Source organism: Megalops cyprinoides, chromosome 21, assembly GCF_013368585.1.
Source record: "Megalops cyprinoides isolate fMegCyp1 chromosome 21, fMegCyp1.pri, whole genome shotgun sequence".
Taxonomy (NCBI): Eukaryota; Metazoa; Chordata; class Actinopteri; order Elopiformes; family Megalopidae; genus Megalops; species Megalops cyprinoides.
Genome location: NC_050603.1, coordinates 12,501,259 through 12,526,374, shown reverse-complemented (window position 1 = coordinate 12,526,374; position 25,116 = coordinate 12,501,259). Strand labels below are relative to the sequence as shown.

The following is a 25,116-nucleotide window of genomic DNA, read 5'->3' as shown; positions in this document are numbered from 1 at the left end:
TAGCTGAAACTTGAAAATAATACTGTTATTCAGAATTAAAAGTATGCAGAATCCACAATGAAGGATTTTATTAACTGCAGCAAATGGGCAATACATATAAAATTTACTGCAACAAGAAATGGTCAGGATAATCCACAGAAATTTTAGAGACCAACAGACAGTCTCCACGTTACAATAGAAATAGGACCTGTTTTAGCACAGAATTATATTTAAGAACATAAGTATATTACAATGCTTAATTATGGGCTTGTCAAATTACTTCTTCACCATAGTACATCTAGTATTGTGTCAAGCCTGGCCCTGAACGCTTCAAGGGTCTCTGCCTCCACTATGAATCTTGGTAAGTGATTCCAGTACTTCCTATAGAAACTGTGAAATTTACATTGAACTAATTTCCACAAGTCATCTTGTTTTATACCCAACTTGAAATATACCCAGAAGCAGTCCTGTTTCTTTACTCTGTACTTTTTCAAGACCTTGTTGTAGTGTGCCCAGTAATGTCTGGAATTGGACACAGTACTCTAGATGTAATCTAATCACCTCTTTTGATGTATAAACTTTATCCTTTATACTTTTTAAAATATATCTCTTAATACCTTTCTAAAATTTGCAACTGAAAAAAAGGAAAAAAACAAAAAACAACAAAAAACACCCCACCATGTTGTTATTTCATTATTAAATTAGCTAGCTGTTTGTTTCACACAAGGAAAGGGTGAAAAAAAATCTCCCATAAATGGCAGCAAAATAATCTGCATAACTTCCTCTCTACTGAAACAAGACAAGACAACTTAAATCAAAATTACTGTAAGACAGGTTGTTTTGACAGATGGGAAATCTGTACTGGTGCTGTATTTAACTGGATATAGGTGTACCTAAGTCACACAAATAGTGTTTTAAAAAGCGAGGTTACTAATATGTACAAATCAGTTTCAGATTTGCAAGTATAGGTCTATCTCATGATATTAAAGTATCTCTAACAAAACACTTTCAGTGTACAAAAGTGGCCCTTCACTGAAAGCATTCTAACGATATGAATAAGAACCCAAATTACAGCTAACTAATTTGCCTGCATTATCTTTCACACTAAGGAGTCATTTGAGCTAATAAATCCTAAACACTGTTTGCTCTATACTTTCGAGTAACTTGGTCCTGTGCTTTTGGTACTTAAATACAATGTGCTTTCCCTTCTGTTAAGCAGCCAACCGTGAAAATCGTCAGTGAATGACGATCAGTCATAGAACAGTAGAACATAGAACAATAGAACAGACTGTTGTTAAAACACTACACTGAAAACATGTGATGCTCTGCGTATTGATTTATTACAACTTGAAATGCAACGCCTTGTGAATCTCTCCTGGGATTCCGAACAGCTTTCAGAACTAGCTGCCCAGTGTGACACGGGAAGCATAGTAACACCCCCAAGCCACTAGAGTGTCCCATTTCTAAAACAATGTAGTCCAGCTGCAGGGTTAGCCAGTAGGGAAATATTATTAACTCTTGCCCACTTCGGTTTTCTTGTCAGTGACTCAGTGAATATAGGAGGAGTAAAGATGGCGGATAACGGCGGCGTAGACCCTGTGAATAACAACAATAATAAAAATACCGCTTCAGATGGGACTATAATAAAAGTCACAGTTAAAACCCCAAAGGATAAGGAGGAAATCGCCATCTCGGAGGATGCCTCAGTCACACAGGTGTGGTAATTTCATCCGTAATTAATTCCGCTAGCTGGCTACTTGCGTATGTAGTGATTGTGCCCCCTGCCCTCCCTGGCTGTGTGAACCCCTATCTAGCAAGCAAGGTAGCTAGCAGTTAGCCATCTACGCTAATAGTACCGAGCCATGACATGATTTAACCCCATTTACAGAATGCTCAGTCGTTTGTCAGGAAGATGTAGAAGAAACACTAATAATAAAGTGCAAAATTTGTGACTGCTGACGTTGTCCCGAAATTTGTGAAACTGCAAGCCGACAGGATCACACATCAGTCATGTGCGATCGATGCTGCTAGCTAGCCTAGTTAGCAGGCGGATACCCGATAGTGGTACGGTATAGTTAGCTACCTAGTTCACTGTCGTTAGTTTTAATTTCACATTCGTTCACAAGAATTAGACTGGTTGTTTACATAAAGGACTAGTGAGCCAGCTTTCTCTTTTATTTGACAAATGCGTTGTTCTAGAAACGTCGTTATTTCAGCAGCCTTAATAAAGGAGCAGTGTCTTGAATGTTCTGGAAGAGCCGCTGGAAAATGGTTGTTAGCTAATCGGTCTCACTAGCTAGCGCACTTTAGGCCTGAATGCGCCAAGGCATTTCGTCACTTTTCGGCATTCCAGCGAGCTCGCTGAAAATCTTTTGAAATCCGGTCATTAACCTTAACTCCGCTTCTGTACAGGTCCTAAGCCGACCTAGCTAACTCGCTAGCTACCATGTCGTTTAATACTCCTCGTTTTGCAGTGTTACTGTAGCTAGTATGCTATTATATTTGCGGAACTCAGGAACCGGCAGCCGGTTCGTGGTATATGTTATGTTTCCACCGCTGCTAGCTAGTTATTGCTGTTCGGAACTGTCCTACCTACCACTACAACTGATTTCTCTTGTGTTACACTTTCATTGGCCTTTTAATAGAGGATTTTAGTAGTTAGCTAATTATATTGCAGAACACTACCAACTACAACGAGTTTAAAACAAAATCGAGGTCATATTTAAGCAACGCCGTTAAGCCGTTCGGTTGTACAGCTATCCAGTAACGTCAACAATTTGCTCTTAAATGAATGGTAATGGTGGATCAGATATTACAGCTGCCGAAATGGCAGGGATTAACCAAATAGCTAGCAATTCATAAGGTACCGCATGTACCTAGCCACTCTGTCGATCTAATGAAAAATATCTTCTTAACACTAGATATGAAATATGACAATCTGTCAGTTATCCAATGTATGGGTTGTGCAGTCAAAGTACAGGTCGGGTGATGACAAATATACTCATAATAAAATTATGAATAGTTGTAACTGTCATGACTCAAAATTTTTCGGCGCAGAGAAATTTTACAGGCTTGACAGTAATATATGCCATAACACCTGGGATTAATGTCACGAGTGTCCTGTGGTAGTCACAGGTGAAAATCCCTCGTTGCTTTATCAAAGAAGCACAATATAGTTAAAAATTGTGTCTGAATGTGGGAGGTTACAAAGGTCCAGATATGAGATTAATAAATCGTCAGGTAATGTAGTCTTCTGCAGGTAGTTAAAATAATGAAATAAGAATGTTCAGAAAGCACTCTTCCACTTTTGTGGAAGACTTCTCTATGTTGTGCAAGTAGGCCCCTGCCTGTTGTGGAGTTGTGCCAGCCCTCTAAGCTTGATTTTGGAGTTGCCTATCCCAGTGGTATATTCAGATTCAAGACAGCAGGCGAAACCATTGGTCAGTCATGGTGTTCTGCTAAGTCAAGTCTACGTCACCTTTGCATAGATCGACTAATCTTCATGGTATGTGGATCAGCTAATAGGCTAACTTGACTTCAGAGTTCAGAGAGTTGGAAGACTGGTACAGATCAGTGACAGAATAAGTGGATCTGTGCAGATATGATGCTGCCCCAGTGTAGTAGAACACTACCAACATTTTGTATGGGAGAGTGCACAGCCTGGTAACCTGTATGTAGCACAGACAGGGGCATCCAAGCCACAAAATGTATTGTTGAGCTGTAGTGGCTGTAGTTGTGTACATCCACCCTGAAATCAGCTAAAGCATTAAGCTTTAATTATAACGGCACATGAAGATTTCACATTGGTATTGTTCTGGAAGCACGAACTTCAAAAACTTACTATCACATCCACCCACTTTATGCTTCCTGCAGCCATTCTGTAGTCTCCCTAATGACACAAAGAACCATAAAGCATGTGTGAATTTGTGAAAATTTGCTTCTCCTGCATAGTTCAAGGAAGAGATTTCCAGGAGGTTCAAGGCCAAGCAGGACCAACTTGTGCTGATCTTTGCTGGCAAGATACTGAAGGATGGGGACACACTCAACCAGCATGGCATTAAGGATGGCCTGACAGTTCACCTGGTCATCAAGACAGCACACAAGTAAGAGCCCCCCCATATGCTTTCCGGCATGCGGTGCAGTTTATGGTGAAGGGAACGGTACAGGTAAAGGTGATATCTGCTTAAAATATGTTCACAATCAGTACAGTAGGTGTGAAGCAGCAGTGTCATGAAATTGAGAAGGGATCCTTTTCCCACTAAGGCTAACTTGTCCAGACAACATGGCACTTCCACCGCAGAGAGAATTTGTCTTGCAACTGCAAATATTTGGTGGGAGAGAACTCAGCTGCTCCCTGTCCTGTTGCAGGGCTCTACCCTGAAAAAGGGGTATAATGAACACTTATGTTTGTCTGCTTGCTCAGTTCTGATCACAAGAACTGTCTCTATTTTTAGCCTGTACAACAGTTCTTCAAACCGGGTATTTGTTTTGCCCATAATTTACTCTATCTTATTATTTGGTATATAACATGTTCAGAGTAGTTTTAGTCTTGCTGTATCTCATGCTACTTCCCCACCTGCTTTGATCTGTGTGAGATGTAGAGGGTGACTGATGATCTGTGTTCCTCCAGGGCAGCAGATGGCGCTGGTTCGCAGGCTTCTGCCTCCTCCAGCTCAAGTGCACCCCAGGTGAGCAGCAGCAGCACCAACCCTGCCAGCCCGAGCCCAGCAGTCAGCTCCTCACCTGCTGGGTCCAACAGCAGTGGCTCCACGACAGCCCCCACACAGCCAGCCAACATACTGAGTGAGTGACTCAAACAAGCACATGGCTCAGTATAAACCCTGTAGGTGAGGTAAGAGGGTCTGAAAACATTCAGCCAGCTCGCTTAGCTATCAGTGAAGGTGGCCTGCTTTTAGAATACAGGCTTCATGTCAACTTCTGCTGTATTTAAGCATTCCCTTAAATCCAAATTTGAATTGCACCACGGTGGTTGAAGTCCTCGAAAAAGATAGTGAGCAGTGTTGTATTGTAAATAACTAGCCATAGAAGCACATGCAACAAATCAGCAAAAGTTGTAATGGCGGTAAATATGTCAAGGAATGTAATCAGGAATAATAACATCAATGCATCACAGCTTGGCTCTGTTCTAGCTTAAGTTGTTTTCTTTCTTGGTGCGTCAGCAGAGCTGAACTCACGACTGTAATGGCAGTATACAGTGAACATTTCTCTGCACATTTTTGGCAGTATACCTTTAGACGACAATTTAAACAGGAGAGGCATCAACATAAGATCTATATCACATATGTCAAGGACAGCATGGTACCTCTGTGGGACAAGATTTTTTTTCAAAGTCCTGTATGCCTGAACCAAAAATGGTTCTGTTTCATTTCCAGTTCCCTGACCAGCCCTGTGCAGAAAAGGGCTTGAAGCAAAACCTGTTCTGAGTCTTAAGTGTGAATGCATTGTTTCAACAGAGAAATGCAATCTTGCAGTGTGTTAAGTGACATTCCCATCATATGCATTGATTGTTTCCCTTCAGTGGATGCAAAGATTGTTGACAAATTGTCATTTTTCTTAGTGAGTGGAGCTAAATTTGGTCAAGCTGTGTGTCTCAGCCTTGCATTCCAAACAGCCCCCCACCCCCCCACCAGTGTTGACCTATGCAGCACTTCGCAAGCAAGCCTTCTGTGGTGCCAAAGTGCATGTGTGTGTGTGGGTCCTCAAATCTTAAGCCAAAAAAAGAAATGTCTGTCATCATCGACAGGGAGATCTCAGCCTGGTGTTTGCAGAGTACTGAATCTCAGTCGGCATTCACATTGTTTGTTTTACATGGTCCAGACCTTTTAAATTGCTTTGTTTAAAGAATGCCTAAGGGGAATTGTATTTTGTTTTCCTGTAGCTGTAATGTGGGATGAACCCCCCCCCCCACCTCCCTTGTTTGTTTAATGGCTGTTCTCTCTGTGTCCAGCGGGCTTCGGGGACCTGTCCAGCCTGGCCGGCCTGGGCATGGGCTCGGCGAACTTCATGGAGCTCCAGCAGCAGATGCAACGGCAGCTGATGTCCAACCCGGAGATGCTGTCCCAGATCATGGAGAACCCGCTGGTGCAGAACATGATGTCCAACCCGGACCTGATGCGGCAGATGATCGTGGCCAACCCGCAGATGCAGCAGCTGATGGAGCGGAACCCTGAGATATCGCACATGCTGAACAACCCCGAGCTCATGAGACAGGTGAGACAGGAGGGAGGGCCGCAGATTATCAGGGGATATGTCGGCAGTTCAAGGTCGTCTGGAGACATAAGAACTTAGATCTGGCTCCTGGACCCCCAGAGACCATCGCTCTGGTATAAGTGTGACTGCTTGTCCATCTTAACGCAAAGCCCTGCCTGTTTTCCTCAATGATAAGGCGCAGTTGGTCAAAGTGATTGAGCGCTCAAGTTGTCCACCTCAAAGGGTAACATGAGCGGCAGCTTCACTGCACTGCTTCTGCCCTTCACTGTCTCCCACAGACGATGGAGCTGGCGCGGAACCCAGCCATGATGCAGGAGATGATGCGGAACCAGGACCGAGCGCTTAGCAACCTGGAGAGCATCCCGGGGGGCTACAACGCCCTGCGCAGAATGTACACGGACATCCAGGAGCCCATGTTCAGCGCTGCTCGTGAGCAGGTAGTCCTGCCCATACCTGGGTGCCCTGGAGTTGCCAGTTAGATCACACAAGAAATCACTTTGGCTAATACAGCAGTATGTAAAGTACAACAAAAGCCAGACAGGGTTTTTTTTTTTTACTGGCCTTGTTGGTCTCTTCCATCAGTTTGGAAACAATCCATTTTCTGCCCTTGGTGGGAACTCGGAGGGTACTGGGGTGCAGCCCTCCAGGACGGAGAATCGCGAACCCTTGCCCAACCCCTGGGGCACCCCAGGCACAGCAGCACCTTCCGAGGGCGGAGGCGGGACAGGCACCTCCACCACCTCTTCCCAAAGTGGGACCACCCCCAGCATCTCCAACCCCCTTGGCATCAGCGCCGCCAGCCTGGGCAATGGTACCACTGCCCTCCTACCTATACCCCATTAGGTGAAAACGTGCTGATTTCACTTTGCAAATACCTGCTCTCTCATTCACACTCACTTTGTAAGCGTGCGGGTGGTAGCCAGGGCAGTAGACATTAGGAATCTGTGTCCTTTAACATGTTCAACATGTTATGCAGTAAATATTGTATGTTGGCTTTATGTAGGCTTTTTTTTTGTGGGTTAATGCTGCGCAGAATCACTGATCCCTGTCGCATGTGGATTGGATGACAGTGGGCTCAATGACCAGGACGGTCTGTCCAGATCAGTGTAACATCAGTGAATCTGCACAGGATTGATCAAAAGATAAGAAGCCCAGTTTTGCGCTCAGACCGCACTCATGAGCATGACCTTCGCTTGAAGTGGAGCCTCATGCAGCTGTACTGCTCTCTCTCTCTGCAGGCATGTTCAGCAGCCCCGGCATGCAGAGCCTGCTGCAGCAGATCTCTGAGAACCCGCAGCTGATGCAGAACATGCTGTCTGCGCCGTACATGCGCAGCATGATGCAGTCGTTGGCGCAGAACCCGGACATTGCCTCACAGGTGTGTGCAGTCATGAATATTCCTCTTAATGCTGCCTGTATGACCATGGAAGAATAATAGTGGGATGTATTTCTGGATTATATGGAAGGATTCTGGATTCAAATAAGGAATATCAGTATGTCTAAAGTGGTGCTAGCACGTCTCAGTGTATGTGTCATTGTGCTTGTAAGGTGCTGTCAGACTATGTACAAACAAACCTTCATTAAGCCCATGGTGACTATGTGGTGGTCTGTGTGCTCTGTGATAATGGTGCACATGTTGTCATGAATGAGAGGGGCATGGATGCTCTTTGGACAGGGGTTAAATATGTGTGCCTCTGTGTATACTAACTTGCCAAGTAACAAGAGAATGGCTGACCTGCATTTTGCTGAGCTGTGTCAATGTAGGTAATGTAGGAATTAGGGGACAGTTAAAGTAATCAAAGTAATTGAAATTCTGGACTCTCAAGGCTAATATGTATATTGTCTTATAAAAGTGTGATGTTAAAGAGCCCAAACAACATCAGCTTTTTTTTTTTTGGTGCAGATCAGATGGAATGTTTTTTTTTTTTTTTTTTTTTTACTGAATGCATTGGTGTATCTTACAGTTAAAACTGAAATCTGATCAGCTGCTTTGTTACTGCTTGTGGGTTAGCCTTTCATTTCCATTGGCACATTTTGCTTGGCTGCAAATAGAGATGTCTCGATTCAGCTTGACAGAGTAGACTGGTATAGTCTCCATTCCCATGCATCATATCAACTCTGTTCATAATACTTACTTGAAAGTACAGCCCTATTCAGCATCATAAATGTGGATGTTAGGTATTTCAGTACCTAGTTTTGACAGCTTTTTCATTGGTTTGGTTAGCTCTTAACTAACTAGTGATACCAGATAAACAGTTAATGTATGTGTCTAGCTAACTAGTTTAGCAACTCTGCTTGAGATGGTACACTCCACTCATGATACGGTACATTTCACGTGATGTTTAAGTGGTATTTCCCTGCTCTCCATTCTGCTGTCTCTCAGCTAGCAGTGGCATTACATGATCGTGCTGTTAGTTAGAAGCCGTTCAAAAAGGCAAACTGCATTCAAGAGGAGTAATAGAAAAAAACAAGTAAATCAAACAAAAATCAGACAAGGTTTCTTAGAAAAACTGAACAGTAAATTCTTGCCTATTTTAATCGGCAGTAATTGGCAAGTCACATGGGAATTTGATTTTGCAGCATGATTTCAAGGCCATGAAACATTTCCATCGTTTTGCAGAATTGTGAAATTTGATACTATGATATTTCATTTTATGCCTGTTAGTAAGAGAAGATTTCCATCTGTATATGTCATTTCTGACTATTTTAATTTAAGAAGGTAGACTCTATATCCTCTCTGAATCCATACAGCAAAACATTAACAGTAGCTAGCTACAAGCACTCAAATTGAAAGGGGGGAGGATAGTGTGTGCCTCCTTAAGGGATGCATGCAGCTGCTAGCATCTTTGACAGATGTCTATCTCCTGAACACTGGAACATGGTAATGCAGTGATAACCATGCAAATCACTCTGGTTAAGAGTACCTGCCAAATAAATAACAACTGTTGTCTGGCCCCAGGTGATGATGAACAACCCCCTCTTTGCCGGAAACCCCCAGTTGCAGGAGCAGTTCAGACTGCAGCTGCCCATCTTCCTGCAGCAGGTAGGTGTACACAACTGTATGCCATAATTCAACCCAGAGCAGTCTAAATGGAACACCATGAAGCACTCTTAGCCAGAAGATGTGGTGTAGTACTGTGCTTTGCATTTGGGAAAAAAACTGGTTGCTGATGCTAACATTATTGTTCACTTATTTATTTTGAATGGTTTAGTTGTTGTCAAATACATTTCCTTACTTAGATGTGCAGTGTTGTTTTTGAAGCGTCCGTTGACTGACGGAGCATTTGATTGGTTCGTCTGGCGGCTTTTGAAGTGTTGATTTTCTGGCTCTCAGATGCAGAACCCGGAGGCGCTGTCTGTGATGACGAACCCGCGGGCCATGCAGGCTCTCCTGCAGATCCAGCAGGGGCTGCAGACGCTACAGACGGAGGCCCCGGGACTCATGCCAAGGTAAGAGGCAGGGCATCGCCCTCCTTCCCCCTGGGCCACACCCACTCAGCAGGGCATTACCCATCCAGGCATGTGTTTGTTTGCGGCTTGTTCCGCTGTTTTGGCATGGGGGTGTGAATTGGCATGGCTGCTATGCCGTCTGTCAAGTTCTAGGTTAGCATGGCATGTGCCATAACTATACAGCACTGAGGGTAGGGCCCTTTGTAGGGTTTTCTGCAGAAATAACCACAGTGACACGAAGGTGCAGTTGTTTTTTGACTTTTACTCCTCTACTTCTAGTCTCTACCTAGTCTCACAGACAGATGTAAAACCAAATTCACACACAGCTTCTTTTAGCTACACAATAAATGGCCAGGCTTGGACCATTTACAGTTTCTCCTTTATCTTCCTCCTCAGCTACTTCTCCCTGTTTTCCAGCTGCATTACATCTCCAAATCTTCCAGTACCTCTATTAACTCTTCTCACTCGGATCATTTATCCCCTTTTGTACATACAAGAAGGATGTACATGTGTGATGCTATTTTATCCCATAGATGACTTCAGTAGAGCTGCCATTTTTGCTACACATTTTTGTTGTGCAGTAAAGATCAGACTACTAAAAAGATTATAATATTTACATTTACATACATAATATAACATTTTCTACAGCCTACAAAAATACATCCCTAAAATGATCATTTTTGTTAATTACTTGGGTATCTGCAGCTACATGCTGGCTTACCAAACATCCAAGTGGTCAAAATGGTTCCAGAGCAAGCCAGGAGCCTAGGTATCTAGCATATGTCAGCATCAGATATTAAACATATTTGCCGTGTAGACATGTGTACTCTGGTTTGATGTGCAAATCAACGCTAGGTAATCCTATTAGGGAAGTCTCTGTGTACCCTGAGTGGATGCTGGCATACTTAAAACTTTCTTGTCTCCAGCCTGGCTCCTGGAGGACTTCCAACAGCCCCTCTGTCCACGGGAGTGGGTGTGGCCCCAGAGAGCACCACGCCTGCTGGTGGTGGCTCCACCCCTGCCTCTGGGACCAACACTGCCCAGCAGCAGCTCATGCAACAGATGTTACAGATGTTCGCTGGAGGAGGTGCATCGGTATGTATTAAGAGGAATGGAAAAATTAAAAGCAGTTGTACCATGTCAGAATGGAATAGACCAAAAAAAGGAAAATGTGGATTTTCAAGTTTTTTTTTCATGACTTCCCTCAATTGTTGATGGTCATGACATGGGTCCATTTAACTTAGATGGATGCGCTTATATTCTGTTGTCCTGGAAGTTGCTCTGGTTAAGGCCATCTGCTAACTGCATGTAATGTAATGTAATGGCTAGACCCACTATCTCTGCTTGATTGTTGCTTCTCTGTTTGCTGTACATCGTGGAAGTGCTGTCCTGTGTAACTCGACTGAGCCCCATATTCCCACAGACCCAGACCCCAGAGGTGCGATTTCAGCAGCAGCTGGAACAGCTGAGCGCCATGGGCTTCATCAACCGCGAGGCCAACCTGCAGGCCCTCATCGCCACAGGGGGCGACATCAACGCCGCCATCGAGAGACTGCTCGGCTCCCAGCCCTCCTAAACGGAGAGCTACCAGGGTGGGGTGGGGTGGCTGGGGGGAGGAACCATAGACAAAAAGTATCAAAGAACTCAAATTAAAACACAGTCCAACACAGAACAGCTCCACCGTGGTGCACGGCTTGTGGGCAAGTCCCTAACCCCACCCCTCCGCCCCTGCCCCCTTACTCACTCATCCTAGTCCTGTCTGACCATTGGTCAGGCCTCTGCCCTGTCCACCACATGAGATCTGGCCTTGACCTCCCATTAGAGGCTGAATTCCATCTCTCTCATTGACTTCTCCTGGGGTGGGGCGGGGAAATGGGGTGACACCTGTGCCCCTGTTCATTTTTGGGGGAGAGGGCAGTCGTGCCGCCGTAGAATGACTCCACTGCCAACACCATCCCCGCAAAACAAGCAGACGCCTCCCACAAATTGAGAGAAAAAGTTCAGGGTTTGCTGCTTCTAGCTCAAGATGACCTGTCAATTACCGGTTTTTAATTCCGACATTCTGTCAGGCGGTGGCCCAGGACCCAACACCTTCTGATCATCTGTGATGAAGTGTAGAACATGTAGGGATGTAGGGGGAAAAAAATCAGTCGGGGTTCTTAGAACACTGAGAGAAAGGGCTTTCATTTCCTTGGAGAGTCTTGCCCCTGTTCCCTTTTTTTCTAGTCTGAGTTCATGCCTGCTTGACTTCACTATTTATTGCAAGTGCTCTAGAAGTTTCCCTCTGCACCCCCCATCCCCTCCCTTGCCATAGCCGCCTCCTGTTTTTAGACCCCCCACCACCCCCATTCTGAAGTGTCATTCCAAATCCAATGATGATGTGGCCATTGGAAATCCCCCCCTAGGCACTGTAGCGCCCCCTGGCTGTGGTGACTCCCCCCACCCTTTGGGAACATGATTGGTTTTCAGGGGCAGAAGTGAAAACAAGGCACTCTGTGGAAATTCAGATCGCTTTAATCAAGAGGCGAGTCAGCAGTCCCATGATGAAGGTTATTGGGAGGGTGGGGGATATGTGACAGACATCAATAAACTGGTTTTAAAGCTGGAGACAGGTGGTTGAAGACAGATTTCTTTCTTTTATTTTAATCTGATCACATGTATTTTCATTTGAGGTGCTATAGTGCCTAGAAATGACCTGTTGTGTATCTCATTTTAATCTCCTTTAAAAAGAAAAAGAAACAAAAGCTTTACATTTTGTATGGTGGCACCATACCGTAAATTCTAGGTTGCTCTTCAGATCTCAGCCTTGTAGTTGTGGTAACCTTGGTAACGGCTCTAAAGCTTTGCTTCTTTTGTTCACCTCAGAGCTCCAATCCATCACCTGATTGAACATGTTGAAACTAACGTTTAACAGTACTGTACTAAAAATAAACAAGGTTGGTCAATATGCTCGCTATCTTCAGAGTGTTGCTCCTTCCTTCTATCATTTCCTACTTTACTGACATACTTGGTGTAAAAGGATTGGTGGTGCTAAAGGGTTCCCTGTTTGTATTGTGCTTGTTCATTAATGCTGCCTGCATTATAGTCACAATCTGGGGAAATGAAGTCTTAATTAAGACTCACATTTTCACTGGACCTGGAAACTTGCATGTAGGTGGGTTCACGTATTGAAATTGAATGAGAGGCAGTTGGTTCAAGGGGTAGTGAATTTGGAAGGGGGTGGATTACCTACACTGGGCTCCCCAGTACGCTTCAAAATACATTATTACAGTGTGGGTCTGTAAGTTTTGAGGCATGCCAGAACAGCCAGACTCAGTCTTACAATGATGTGATGTAGGCTCGTTTCAAAGTGATTTGACCTGAAACTGTGAAAATAATTCAGACACCTTCATTGGAGGGAGCTCTTGGAGTGACTGGAGATGAAATGACCAGTTTGAGATGCAGCAAGGGCAGTTGCATAGCCATATGTTTAATGTACATATTTCATATTAATAAAAATACGTTTCAGCTGTAGTCCAAGTGTATTTTTGCAGAATGGACAATGTGTGACAAGACGAAGATAAAGCATCCGAACAACAGAACATCTCTTCTTGGTGCATTTTACAGTCAGAGATGTTGAATGTGGCTGAGCGGTTTTGTCTGAATCTGTGCTTGCACTTGGCAGTAACGGGAACGTTAAGATTTTTGATATTTTGAATGGTTGAAATGCAGTGGTGTGCGTTCACTGGGAAAAACGATCCATTTACCCTGGCATCAGATGGGCATGGTGGATCATTGCATAGTGGAGGACAAGATGTGCAGTACTTGGAGTAGGGGCGTAGTGGTTTTTACTCCATGTAACTGCGCTGGCTATTTTAGTCAAATTAATTCATTACCAATATACATTTACACGTGGGCATCTTATGAGATGCTTTGTGACAAAATAATGTTGAGATAATAGCCTGAAAAACATATATAATTTGTCAATTACCCGAAATATTTAAGACAAGAATGGTAAACAAAAATTTTGCTAACTAAGTAATTAATTAGGTTGATTCATTATTTTGGAACAGAAGTTCAAGGTAAAGCCAGCATGGGCTTTGATCACCAATTATTGGAGGTGTGTTTGCTATAAGGTCTTAAGAAGCAGCTCTGAATCAGCTGGATCATTGATGGAATCATTATAGGTAAGATGACATTAACATTACCTCAAAAGTCTCAATATGAACAACTATCAATATGAAATGGGAGACTCGCACACTTCTTAACAAAAAGAAGACAAAAAGATGCTTGTCTTTTGTTTTTACTGAAGAAACGGAGAGAAAGCTCCTCCTGAGAACAGTTGTTGATTACAAATAAAAATGGACAGTTATCTAGCTTTAAAAGCCTTGTGTTTGTGTTCCACATATCCTGGCAGTGTGGATGAAAATTGCTAGCACTCATTGACATAATTGTAGGTATGTATTGTACTGTATGTCTCCAGTAGATGGCAATAAATGTTTGTGCACCTAGATTACAGGTCTACTTTGTCACAGTCCAGAGAAAAGTAAAAATAATTTATGAATATCAACCATTTCATATTTTGTCGCATTCTGAAAGTTCACATTTACATGATCAGTGTACGTTGTTTATGAAATGTTTAGACTTGATGATAAATTGTATTTACACCGCACCTTTCCAGGACTTCAAACACCTTACACTGGGTGACCACAAAGAGATTGACTCAACCCAAAGGATCTAGCATGTACCACAGGATTCACAACACATGAGTGGAAATGGAAAGGCAAGAACTTACTAAACAAGTAAATCTATGGGCTTGATGGCCATGACACCATATGGAACATCACAACTCTGCAATAAGTGCATGATGTTCAGGGAGCTCTCTGAGATGGGTCCTCAGTTAAACATCTCAGTGGACAGACATCACCTCCCACAGCACAGTGTTCTCACCACTGCTCTTCAGTTTGGCTGTAGAATTGAAATTGTCCCATACTGTTGAACATACACTAATTCCAACATTAACCTGATTTTCTCTAGTTTTCTTCCATCTGAGCACCAACCAAGCTCAGCTTAAAGAATTAGAAACTGCATTTTCATCCGTACCAGTCCAAAGGTGTTTACAGGCCTGTTTTATTCCTGTCAAGGGGTGCATTAACTGTTATACATTTACATGCGAATGTGGACCCTATCTGAGAACACTGATGACAGTACGTGTCAGACTAAAAAATAATATACGTATGTGTACACTTGCTTTGAGTATAACTACTCTCACCATAGCAGCTCAACAGTTTGCACAAATACGTCATCTTGTTGTTCCTTTGATACTGTCTGGTGGTCCAAAAGTGAGAAATGTCCCAGTTGGGCCCCCTCAATGTCATTACATACAATGGATTGACATGTTCAATGGACATAGATACATGCATAGACATTTTGGGAACACATTTTATTAAAACTATTTTACCACTGTCAAGTATGTAAGCAGTTCAGAATATTATGTTTTGGTCTGTAAATACACACAGTATAACAATATAGACTGCAGTGTTATTTATTGCTACTTTTGAACTGAGCTACTTTATGTAGCATAACATATCCACTGGTGTGCCAGTTGGTAAATGTGTTCTTAACCCTCAGTGGCTCTGGAGTACTTGATTTATTGCACCCCACCAAGCCTTTAAGACAATATTTATTCAATGAAAATGAAACCTGCTGTGCAAGACACTGTTCATTTCCTATTTCAAAGTCCAACATCTCGGTAGACACAAGAGGCCACTCCTTAGCGAGTTAATGAATACTGCCAGGGAGAGGTGATGGGGGCGGAGGTGAAGTGGAGACATGATACTGTCGTTTCGCATGGAGATGCTTTTGCAATTGAGACTCAACTATTTGATACAGAACAGGAAGTGTTCAGGTGCTGTTGGAGAAGTAGGGTTGGGGGAGGGCAGTGATTGGTCCTCTATGAGAAGGGGTGGGATTTGGCTCCCAGGCCGGGATGCTGATTGGCTTTGATGAGTCATGGTCAGCAGACACAAGCTGGCTTTGTGGAGGGAGTGGGGGAGGAGCAGAGTCTCTATGAGATAACTGCACCATTGGTGGTTTTACCTGTTTCACCTGCCCTTGCCTCTCTGAGGCACCCAACCCCCCCCACCCCGCCTGTCAGCTGAACAGCACGATTAAACAGCAGGACAAGTTCCTTATTCAAACAAGCTGACTGCCTGCTGGAGAGAGAGGAAGGCAAACAGAAACAGCCTTGTTCCCATTCTCACCATTTTGCCGTTCTTCAATCTGGAGGTTCAGGAAGGTGGTCTGTTTTTCCCTGTGGTCTACAGTGGGGTCCAGTCTAAAGGTGACTGTACCGGGAGACAACGCCAGGGACACTGACAGCGTGTGGAGGCACCTGTGTATGCACTTAGCATGGGGTCGGATGAGGCTTATAACTTTGTCTTCAAAGGTGAGTGGCCAATGTTAATGATGGAGGACTCCAAGAATGTTACTGGGCCATGACATGTATGCAGCATGACTTGGGGGGGTAAAAAAACAAAACCTCCAGGGGATACCTTTTTTCTGTAGCTTTGAACCTGCCTTGTGTTTTTGAGTATGCCGTGCAACCACATTACTTGTTTTATCAGGTACACAGGAATGAATACATGCTAGACAAATGAGTGAGGATCCGGTTGTCAGATGTGTAGTAAAATACCACCTGCATCAAACACCTGTTTGACTCCCAGCGATCAAGCTGGCATCTGTTGCCCACAGTTGTTTATTGATCCGTTAGACTCTGGCAAATAATCTCACTTTGACCACATACTTAACCTTCACTTCCTGTATTTGGAAGAGTAAGCCAAGCTGTTGATTTGTAAGACTCCTCCTTACAACAGAGGTGGCATCACAGTGTGTCAAACAAATATATGCTAGAGATGTTCACTAGCCACATCTGTAGACATGAAGAGGCAGATGATTTTGCATTATTTGAAGGATAAATCAATTGGTTTAGCCCCCATTATTACCAAAACATCTGAGAAACTTTTACAATCCTGTTTGTACCCTTGGGCCAGGTACTTAACCCACATTTGCCTCAGTAAATATCCAGCTGTGTCAATTGAAAACATTGTAAAAAAAAAAAAAACAATGAGACAGATGTAAGTTGCTCTGGATAAGAGCATCTGCTAAATGCATGTAATGTAATGATTGTTGAGGGAAAGTATTAGACAATGAAAGGAAATTTAGAGGTAGTGAAGGCATTATAAAGACATTAGCTAAGGTCATGCAGAAAAATATATTTGTGTATGTGTTTGTGTTTGTGTCAAGACAGCATTCATTTCAGGGAACTGGAGCCTACTAGCCTTTGATTATGTTGTAAAATTGCACAGCAGCTTTTGGTCAGGTGTCTCTTAGTTGGTAGACGCAGAGCTTTCCATTGAAACATGTCACAGTGTCAGCCTAGAACAGTGTGTTCTAAACATTGTAAATGCTTTCCCCGGTGACATGACTTATCACCTCTGGTAAAGACTGCACGTGTATGCGTGAAGTTAAATGGTGCTAACGGGAGGCCGGGCGCCATGGATCCATTGTATTCCAGCCAACACGTTCCACTTTTAATGTGTATACCGTTCATTACCATTCCATACATTCCCAATGCTACTCAGAGAATTTCTTGCATGCCTCTGAGTAACGTGAATATGACATATAGTCTGAAGTATGTTCCTCTCCGAGACATGGGGATGGGGTCAAGCCAGGAGCGAAAGCAGTGGATGCAGGTTATATGTTACTCTGATTTTATCATAGAAACAGGTATGACCAGTGGAACAAAACCTGGAGGAGAACGTGGGCCAAAGTGGTGATCTACAATCTGACAAGTATACAGTTTGCACGTGTCCCTTGAACCAAAACGATCTCATTGTGCAGGTTTCGTATCAGCATTTGATCTTGATGGCTACTTAGCTATGATTTACTTTCAGGTGCATTTTGCAATCCCTTTCACTGCGATACCCCAAACGTTTGGATGATGTGACCACAGACGGAGAAGCAATTTAGACTGAACAAAGGGGGGGAGGAACAAAACTCATGTGGCACCCACTCTGTCTTTGTCTATAAAGCTGAACATGGTATTCCACAGACAAAACAAGACCTTCTTGGCCTTAGTAATCACATTCTCCATGGAAACCCGTTCCTGTTTGTGCAGCGCGCTACGCTAGGCAGGGCAGAGTTACTTTTTCAATTCCCTCCCTGTAAAGTTCAAAGCAGAACCTAGTGAACAATTACCCAAAATACATCACCACAGAAAAAACATCAAACAGTCTTCCCCCACTCAGCTCCCTGTCCACTCACAGTTAAATCTAAACTGGTTCCAGACCAGCAGGTGGGCACAGATGCCCGGATGATTTGTGTTTAGGTGAGGACGGAGCAGCTTGCTGAAGGTCGTATGATCACAAGCAGTTAATCAACAGCAGACAAGAAAGGGTGTTTATATTTAACACAATCCAATGCGTCACACACTCAGTGCTGTATTGAGTTTTCAGGAAGAATGCGCTCCTTGTACACTGACATTTGCAAAGGAATTGCCTCCATTTAGCAGAAATGTTGGCTCGTCAGTAGAAATTTGGCACACCTGTGTATGGCAACACAGGAGAGTTCAAGTGTCTGGGAAATATGAACTGACACGCATCTGACCATTCTACAAGGTCTTCAGAAATTCTGGGTCAATGCAGCATTTCAAGTGGGCAAGTTTACAAACTTTCGATACTTGTGCTGTGAAACAATACTGTGAAAACAGCAGCTGATGGACATTATTTTCCTTTTTAATTCTCTGACTGATCTGTTTGCATTGGCTAACAGGGTAACAGGGCCACCCAACTGATTTTCCAAGCACATGAAAATAATTATGTGTTTGGCAAATGTACTATTTGATAGAGCAAACACTATAAGTGTATGTCAAAATATTCTAACAGCATATTTCACAATTGTGGTTTGGGAGCGATGTTTTCAATAAACATGGAACATGTGGACAGGTTGCTGAGGAATATATGTACCACCCAACTGTGAACTTTCCTCACAACTGTTACTGATGCAACATACTATTGGTAGTTTATGCTCTTTTACTTTGTAGGGTGATTTGGATAGTGATTTGTTAACACCTGAGATTATGCTTTAAATGGTTCTTTCTTAAAGCATGTGAAAATTGGTGGTGTGAAAATTTACATCATTTTAAAACAAGTCTCACACACCACATTGTGACATTCATGAAGGATTCCTACTGTTGCACAGACACACCTTATAGAAGGCTTTTCAGGTCATGAACAACTTGCTGTAGATTCTCACTGTCGATTAAGTTGCAGTTCAATATACATCTGTTGTACCTATGGAAATTCTCAAGTGAGCAAACAGATGAAAACAACTGCATTTGGATTCATAGCGCAAATGTAAATGGTGCATTTCTGAAACTGCTGTAAGATCACATTATTTTACCAGTGTAAAGAGTAGACCAAACAGACTGTATAAAGAACTTTAGACTGGCTGGCCTTGGTACAGAAATTCTTCAAGAACCAGAGGGTTTCAGAATCTTGAGATGACAGGCAGGAATGAGTCTTGTGGGTGAGGCCCTTGTTGGGCAAGGCACTCCTTCACTCATTGTTAGGACAGCCCACACAGCGTCTCTGGGTAAGGCTGTTATTCCAATCTTTGCTGAAACCAGACTTTCTTGCATCACTGATGTGTAGAAACAAGATCCATGGGGATGGCTGTCCCTAAGCTTATGAAGTCAGGCCAAGGCATGTCGTTTGTAACTTATTAGGCTATGTGAATGACACGTCAGAACAGGTGCAGCCTCAGAAAAATTGAAGTTATGTCCATGTTGTGCAAAGAGTTACTCAATCGTTATTCATATCCAGCTCTTTGCAAGACTGTTGCAGAAAATCATGGTGGACTGGTATTAATCTCATGTGATATTATTCATTTGTTCAGCAGACACCCTTATTCACAATGACATGCTTAACATATTATATAATTACAGAGGTGTACTACATTGTTTTAGGTGTTCTGCTTGAAAGAACCATACCAGTACCTAACCAAGGGTTTGAAAGACAATGGATGGAGAGACTATGTGCTCCATCCATTGCTGCCCTAATAGCAAGGCAATTCTTATGGTTCAGGTCTGTAGGTCACTGATAATTTCAATTTGAAAGTCATGAAACCCAGTCCTCCTATTACCACTTCAGCCAGTAAGCTCTTGATTTTAAGTCCATATGCTGTTCTTTAAAACTCTGACCACCACATTCCACTGTATAAAACTCAGACCCCAAAAGCACAATGAAACTTCTGATCAGTTGATGCCTTATCAATTAGGCCACACAGTCACTGTAAATGATCATCGGCAGTAAAGACCAACAGTGCAGCCTGCCTGTGAAACACAGACACACCCTGCATTGCAGCTTGTATACTGAACATAAAAACCCTCCTCAGAATACAGTTCATTTGATTACATTTTGCATGAAACCATTTTCTCCTCCAAGCTGTGTCAACAAGATGTTGATTATTACAGCACCACGTCAGACTGTATAGGGCATAGTTTAACCTGCCTCCTTTTCACTGTACCATTGCATCTCTCCAGTCACCTCAGCCACAAGTGCTGTTACTATGGCTTCATAGTACTTTCGCAATGAGTGGTTGAAAATGTAACCTATCTGTAGCGTGGTTCCGTTGTATGTGCATTGCATGGTATTAACTGTAGAAGGAGAAGGTTCTCATGTTGTTGGTAATTGTGTTGTTGGATTACATATTGGTAAGAACATCCTGAAAACATATTTAACTGTCATGACTTATGCATGTTGTGTTAACCACACAGATTGAACATACAGGACTATTGCAGTTCATAATAACTATTAACTAATAGCTAATATTGAGAAGAAAGGAACATGCACATGAATTAACAAAATGTTCATTACAGACACCTAGTATAATAGGTAACAGATATTAAGTATGTCAGATGTAAGCAATACCTAACAAACAACAAACAGACAAGCCTATCCAATTACAGGATTAGTCTGGTATGGTATAGCATCATTAGTACTGACATTTGATAAATATGATGAATTTAATAAAGAATGAATTAAAAATGTCCCTCTTACATCTGACTACGCCCTCCCTGTCCTGACATCCAGTGGTCCTGATCGGAGAGTCTGGCGTTGGCAAGAGCAACTTGCTGTCACGCTTCACAAAGAACGAGTTCAACCACGACAGCCGCACCACCATCGGGGTGGAGTTCAGCACACGCACGGTGCAGTTGGGCACGCTCACTATCAAGGCGCAGATCTGGGACACCGCAGGCCTCGAGCGCTACCGGGCCATCACATCCGCGTGGGTATCCCGGGCCAACGAGCCCGCCTCCACAGGACCACCTCTCACGTGCCCCCTTCGGCACTTCTGCACTCAGCTTCCAGATGGCTGCAGTGAATGCAACCAACTACCCAAGGGCTTAGCTGTATTAGTATTATTGATCAATTAGCTGGAATGAATTCAAAACTGTCAAGATATCGAAATAATTTTTGTTATATAATGGCAGACAATCACATGCTGAATAACAAGTTCATACTCATAGTTGTTAAACATGTATGGCTTTTAACAGGGTCAAAATTAATTTTGTGGCCTCCAGCAAGTCATAATTACTATACCAGAGCTTTGAAGTTTATTCTTGGGGACTGCCCCTAAGGATTCCACCATACAAATAAGGTATATGTAAAATGAAGGCAGAGTACTTTTAATTGCTCTAATGACATCATTTCCATGAGGGAGACAACTGCACATGAAAGCATTGCCTTTCCCATAGAAATACAATCACTGGCATGATTCTTCTCCTCACAGGATCACCAAGGCCATGCTCTAAAGAAGAAAGTAGTACCATTTGGCCAGCTCAAACAGATGCTTACTTTTTTTGTTTAATTGTGACTTTAATTTTCTAATGGATGTAATTCTTTATATAGACTTGGCTGTGATTTTAGAGTGTGAGGTAACTATGCCCTTTGTGTATTTCCATTCAGGATGGCATATTAAATGGGATAGTGAAGGGGTAGGCATTCCTGGTCCTGGAGTGCTTGAGATGTTTCAGAGTTTTTTCCATCAGCTCATCACTATTCAGCTGGATCAATTAATATGGAAAATTAATGCAGGTGACTTGTGTGCATTTGGTAAAATGCTGAGCACCTCAAGCACGCAGTCACCTGGATTAATTTAATATCATAATTGGTCTAGTTGTCCAGGTGTAAGTGCAGATCAAGCAAAAAGCAATGACATCTCTGAAGCTCCACGACCGTGGTTGCTCGCCACTGGGTTAGTACTATGTGACATGGAACTTTAAACCACATCAATAATTCTATATCTGTAAGGCCCCTCCCTCTCTTTCGCTCTCCAGGTATTACAGAGGTGCCGTGGGAGCACTACTGGTGTATGACATTGCCAAGCACCTGACCTATGAGAGTGTGGAGCGCTGGCTGAAAGAGCTCTATGACCACGCTGACCCCCACATCGTGGTCATGCTCGTGGGCAACAAAACCGACTTGGAGACACTGCGGACAGTGCCGACAGAGGAGGCGAAGGACTTTGCAGGTGCACAGCTTGAATATTTAACTACCTCTGTGCCTGAATAGATCAACAGAATAAACCATCTGCATGTTTTATTATTATTGCTTGTATGTCATTTACATTAAGTCACATCCAAGGCACATTATCATGCATGAAATTTTTACAACATAATTTCAAATAAAGCCTGTCATTAAAAAATACATGTGAGCTACTCAAGAACTTCATATGTTGAATTAAAATTGACAAGCAGGGTATTGAATACAGGTTAGATAAAAATAATATAAGCAATGTCAAAATACTCTCTGAATAATTAAAAGAGCACAATGAAATGTCTGCTTCTTTCCCAATGCAGAGAAGAATGGCTTGCTGTTCATGGAGACTTCAGCCTTGGAGTCTACAAATGTTGAAGCTGCTTTCCACGATGTCCTTGCAGGTGACTCTCTTCTTTATTTCTCTCTCTGTTCTCTTTTGGTTTCCCTCTATAATGTCCGCCTTCTTTGTCTTTTTACCTTTGTCTTCAGTGGTTTTGTTTTCCTCGACTTGTTCCGTCATGGATTTGCAATTCTTTGCATGATTTCTTTGCGTCTGTGTCTTCCCACTTCCTTGCATTTTTAATGCTCACTGAGCAGCACTTACGTATTAAATAAATAATATTTAAACATTGGCCTGTGACCTCTGAGAGTATGCATGATATGACAGCAAGAGACATTCCATATAAAGTATGCCATAATAATCTGCGTAAATCAGTATCTGTTCAGTACTGTATGTGATGCACCTTGTTGGAATGTGATTGAATCTCTTCTCTGGATCAAGGCACTTAGGATAGAAAACAACTACTATTTTGCCTGTGACACAAGTTAATCATCAACATCTCTGGCATGCCACTTTAACGTTAACGTGGCTGGGTATCTTCACGGCAGGCTGAATCCCATATCTTTTGTGCCAACTTGTTTACAATCCAAAAAATACCTTTGGTAGCTTGTCATGAATACAGCTGAAAACAAATGCTGAGACATGAGGAGGTGCTCTTGTGTGACAATGCAAGTGCTACTGACAGCTGTCAACATTCCAAGTTTATTTGTGAAAAGCCACAGTAGTAATAATATACACAACCGTTGACCCTCTGAATGTCACTAATTACACACTTTAGCACAGTGCTGGTTTACACAGAGAATGGCAGAGACCCTGGCTTCTCCACAGTTTATCGAATTAGATCATTTTAGGGGCATGATTAGTCCTTATTATTACAATTTGACTAGGCTATTTAATGTTTAATCGTTTACAGAGGCTCATAAAATTTCTGGGATAATTGCCCTGCATTTTCAGATTTCCAGTTAAATTCTGTAATAAAGTCAGTGGCAATCATGCATGCTAGAGTTGATCTGGACTAATTGTGATCATGGGACTGTTGACACAGAGATCCACAAGAAGGTGGCAAGCAAAGAGGTGACCCGAGGGTCCATCAGTGCTGTGTCCATATCCAACCCCAGCGCCTCGGGTGGGGACAGCCCGGAGGAGCAAAAGACCTGCTGCAAGAACCTCTGATGGGAGCCAAAGGATCACTGGATGAGAGGAACAGGGGGTGTCTTGAAGGAGTCCTCACCTTCGGTGGGCAACATCTTCACCCCTGTCCAGTGTCTATGGAAAAACAAAGCACTAGAAAAGCATCAGTGAAATTCAACTTTGTGACTGACCTCATAGTGACTTTTCTTTGATGTATATTACCTGTGGGGTACTTTCAAACCAAATCTGGTCAAGCAATAAGTGTGAGCTGCTTTGCAACAAATTTATAGATAAATTGATTATTGTATTAATGCCAACTCACACCTGGTGTGACTACTGCTAGCATAGTATTTGCTCACCGTTTAGCTTGATCATGTTTTGTTTGACATCCCACAATGCTTCATTCTTGGAAATGGTTGAATGGTCATGGTTGGGATGGAGGGCAGTTTCTCTTTAGGTTTTTAAGTGTATTATGGGCCGAAAGCTTTACAAGAGTGCTGCAGAGATCATCCAAAATAAAACAAATTTTAATTTTGTTGGTTTATCATGTTATCTCAGCTTTGCACAAAGCATTTACTCAAGACTAGAATGGTTCTTACCAAACATGGTAGGCTACTACACATTACATTTTACTGGAAAACAACAGGGATCAAAGTCAAGCCAAATTTTAAATGACTTCGACATGTTAAATTATTTTTAAATGTTATTTTAAAATGTTATTGTATTTTTTTCATGTAAGTTTTCTTTTGTCCTGTGCTTTACAGTGCCTAAATTAGTCTACATGATGCAATTAACTGCCGAGACTTGCTGTCTCTCTCTGGGCACAGGAAATGTTTCATGATTATCACATCTGCAAGTCCACCAGATGAACAAATATGCCAGGAAGTCCTTGAATTACGTGCAATGGGGATGTCAAACGTCAGTAAAATTAATGAAGTTGAGGAGAAGGGTCAGGCAAGCTTATCCCGCCAGAAAATCTGTCTGATATTAAAACGTCTTAGGTGCCGAATAACTCTCTGTTAGTTAGTTTGCGGCAAACTTACGCAGCTATTCTGAATGGCTACACACTTACGTTAAAGAGTTGTCATTATTGCCTCTGATCCCACTTTTGTACTTAGGCTACACAATAAATGGAATGACACACATGTTTGCGCCTTCTGTCATTTTACCAGTGTCTCGATGCTGTTCACAAGACAAGAATATATTTCACTGCAGTTTATTTTTAATGTATTATACTATATTATACTACTACTATATTATTTTAATGTATTATATATCAAAACGTTCCTATATATATATATATATATATATATATATACACACATAGGAACGTTATGATTGAACTGGATGCATTATGGATGAATAATGGGTGCATTATATTACCGATACGTGGCGTTTGAGTCG

The 25,116-nt window shown here is 42.6% G+C and overlaps 2 protein-coding genes across 2 annotated transcripts; both read left to right on the top strand.

Moving 5' to 3' along the window:
• Window positions 1-1,534: 1,534 nt before the first annotated feature.
• Window positions 1,535-12,633, top strand: ubqln4 (ubiquilin 4). Its single transcript, XM_036555191.1, has 11 exons — window positions 1,535-1,694; window positions 3,931-4,082; window positions 4,610-4,782; window positions 5,948-6,210; window positions 6,489-6,647; window positions 6,793-7,021; window positions 7,449-7,588; window positions 9,170-9,253; window positions 9,545-9,660; window positions 10,587-10,755; window positions 11,084-12,633. Exons 1-11 carry the CDS (start codon window positions 1,551-1,553, stop codon window positions 11,234-11,236), a joined length of 1,782 nt encoding a protein of 593 aa, XP_036411084.1. The 5' UTR covers window positions 1,535-1,550; the 3' UTR covers window positions 11,237-12,633.
• Window positions 12,634-15,828: 3,195 nt separating this feature from the next.
• LOC118796386 (ras-related protein Rab-25-like) lies at window positions 15,829-24,849 on the top strand. Its single transcript, XM_036555238.1, has 5 exons — window positions 15,829-16,087; window positions 20,793-20,988; window positions 22,040-22,233; window positions 22,562-22,642; window positions 23,627-24,849. The coding sequence occupies exons 1-5, from the start codon at window positions 16,051-16,053 to the stop codon at window positions 23,752-23,754; spliced, it is 636 nt and encodes a 211-aa protein (XP_036411131.1). The 5' UTR covers window positions 15,829-16,050; the 3' UTR covers window positions 23,755-24,849.
• The last annotated feature ends 267 nt before the right edge of the window (window positions 24,850-25,116 follow it).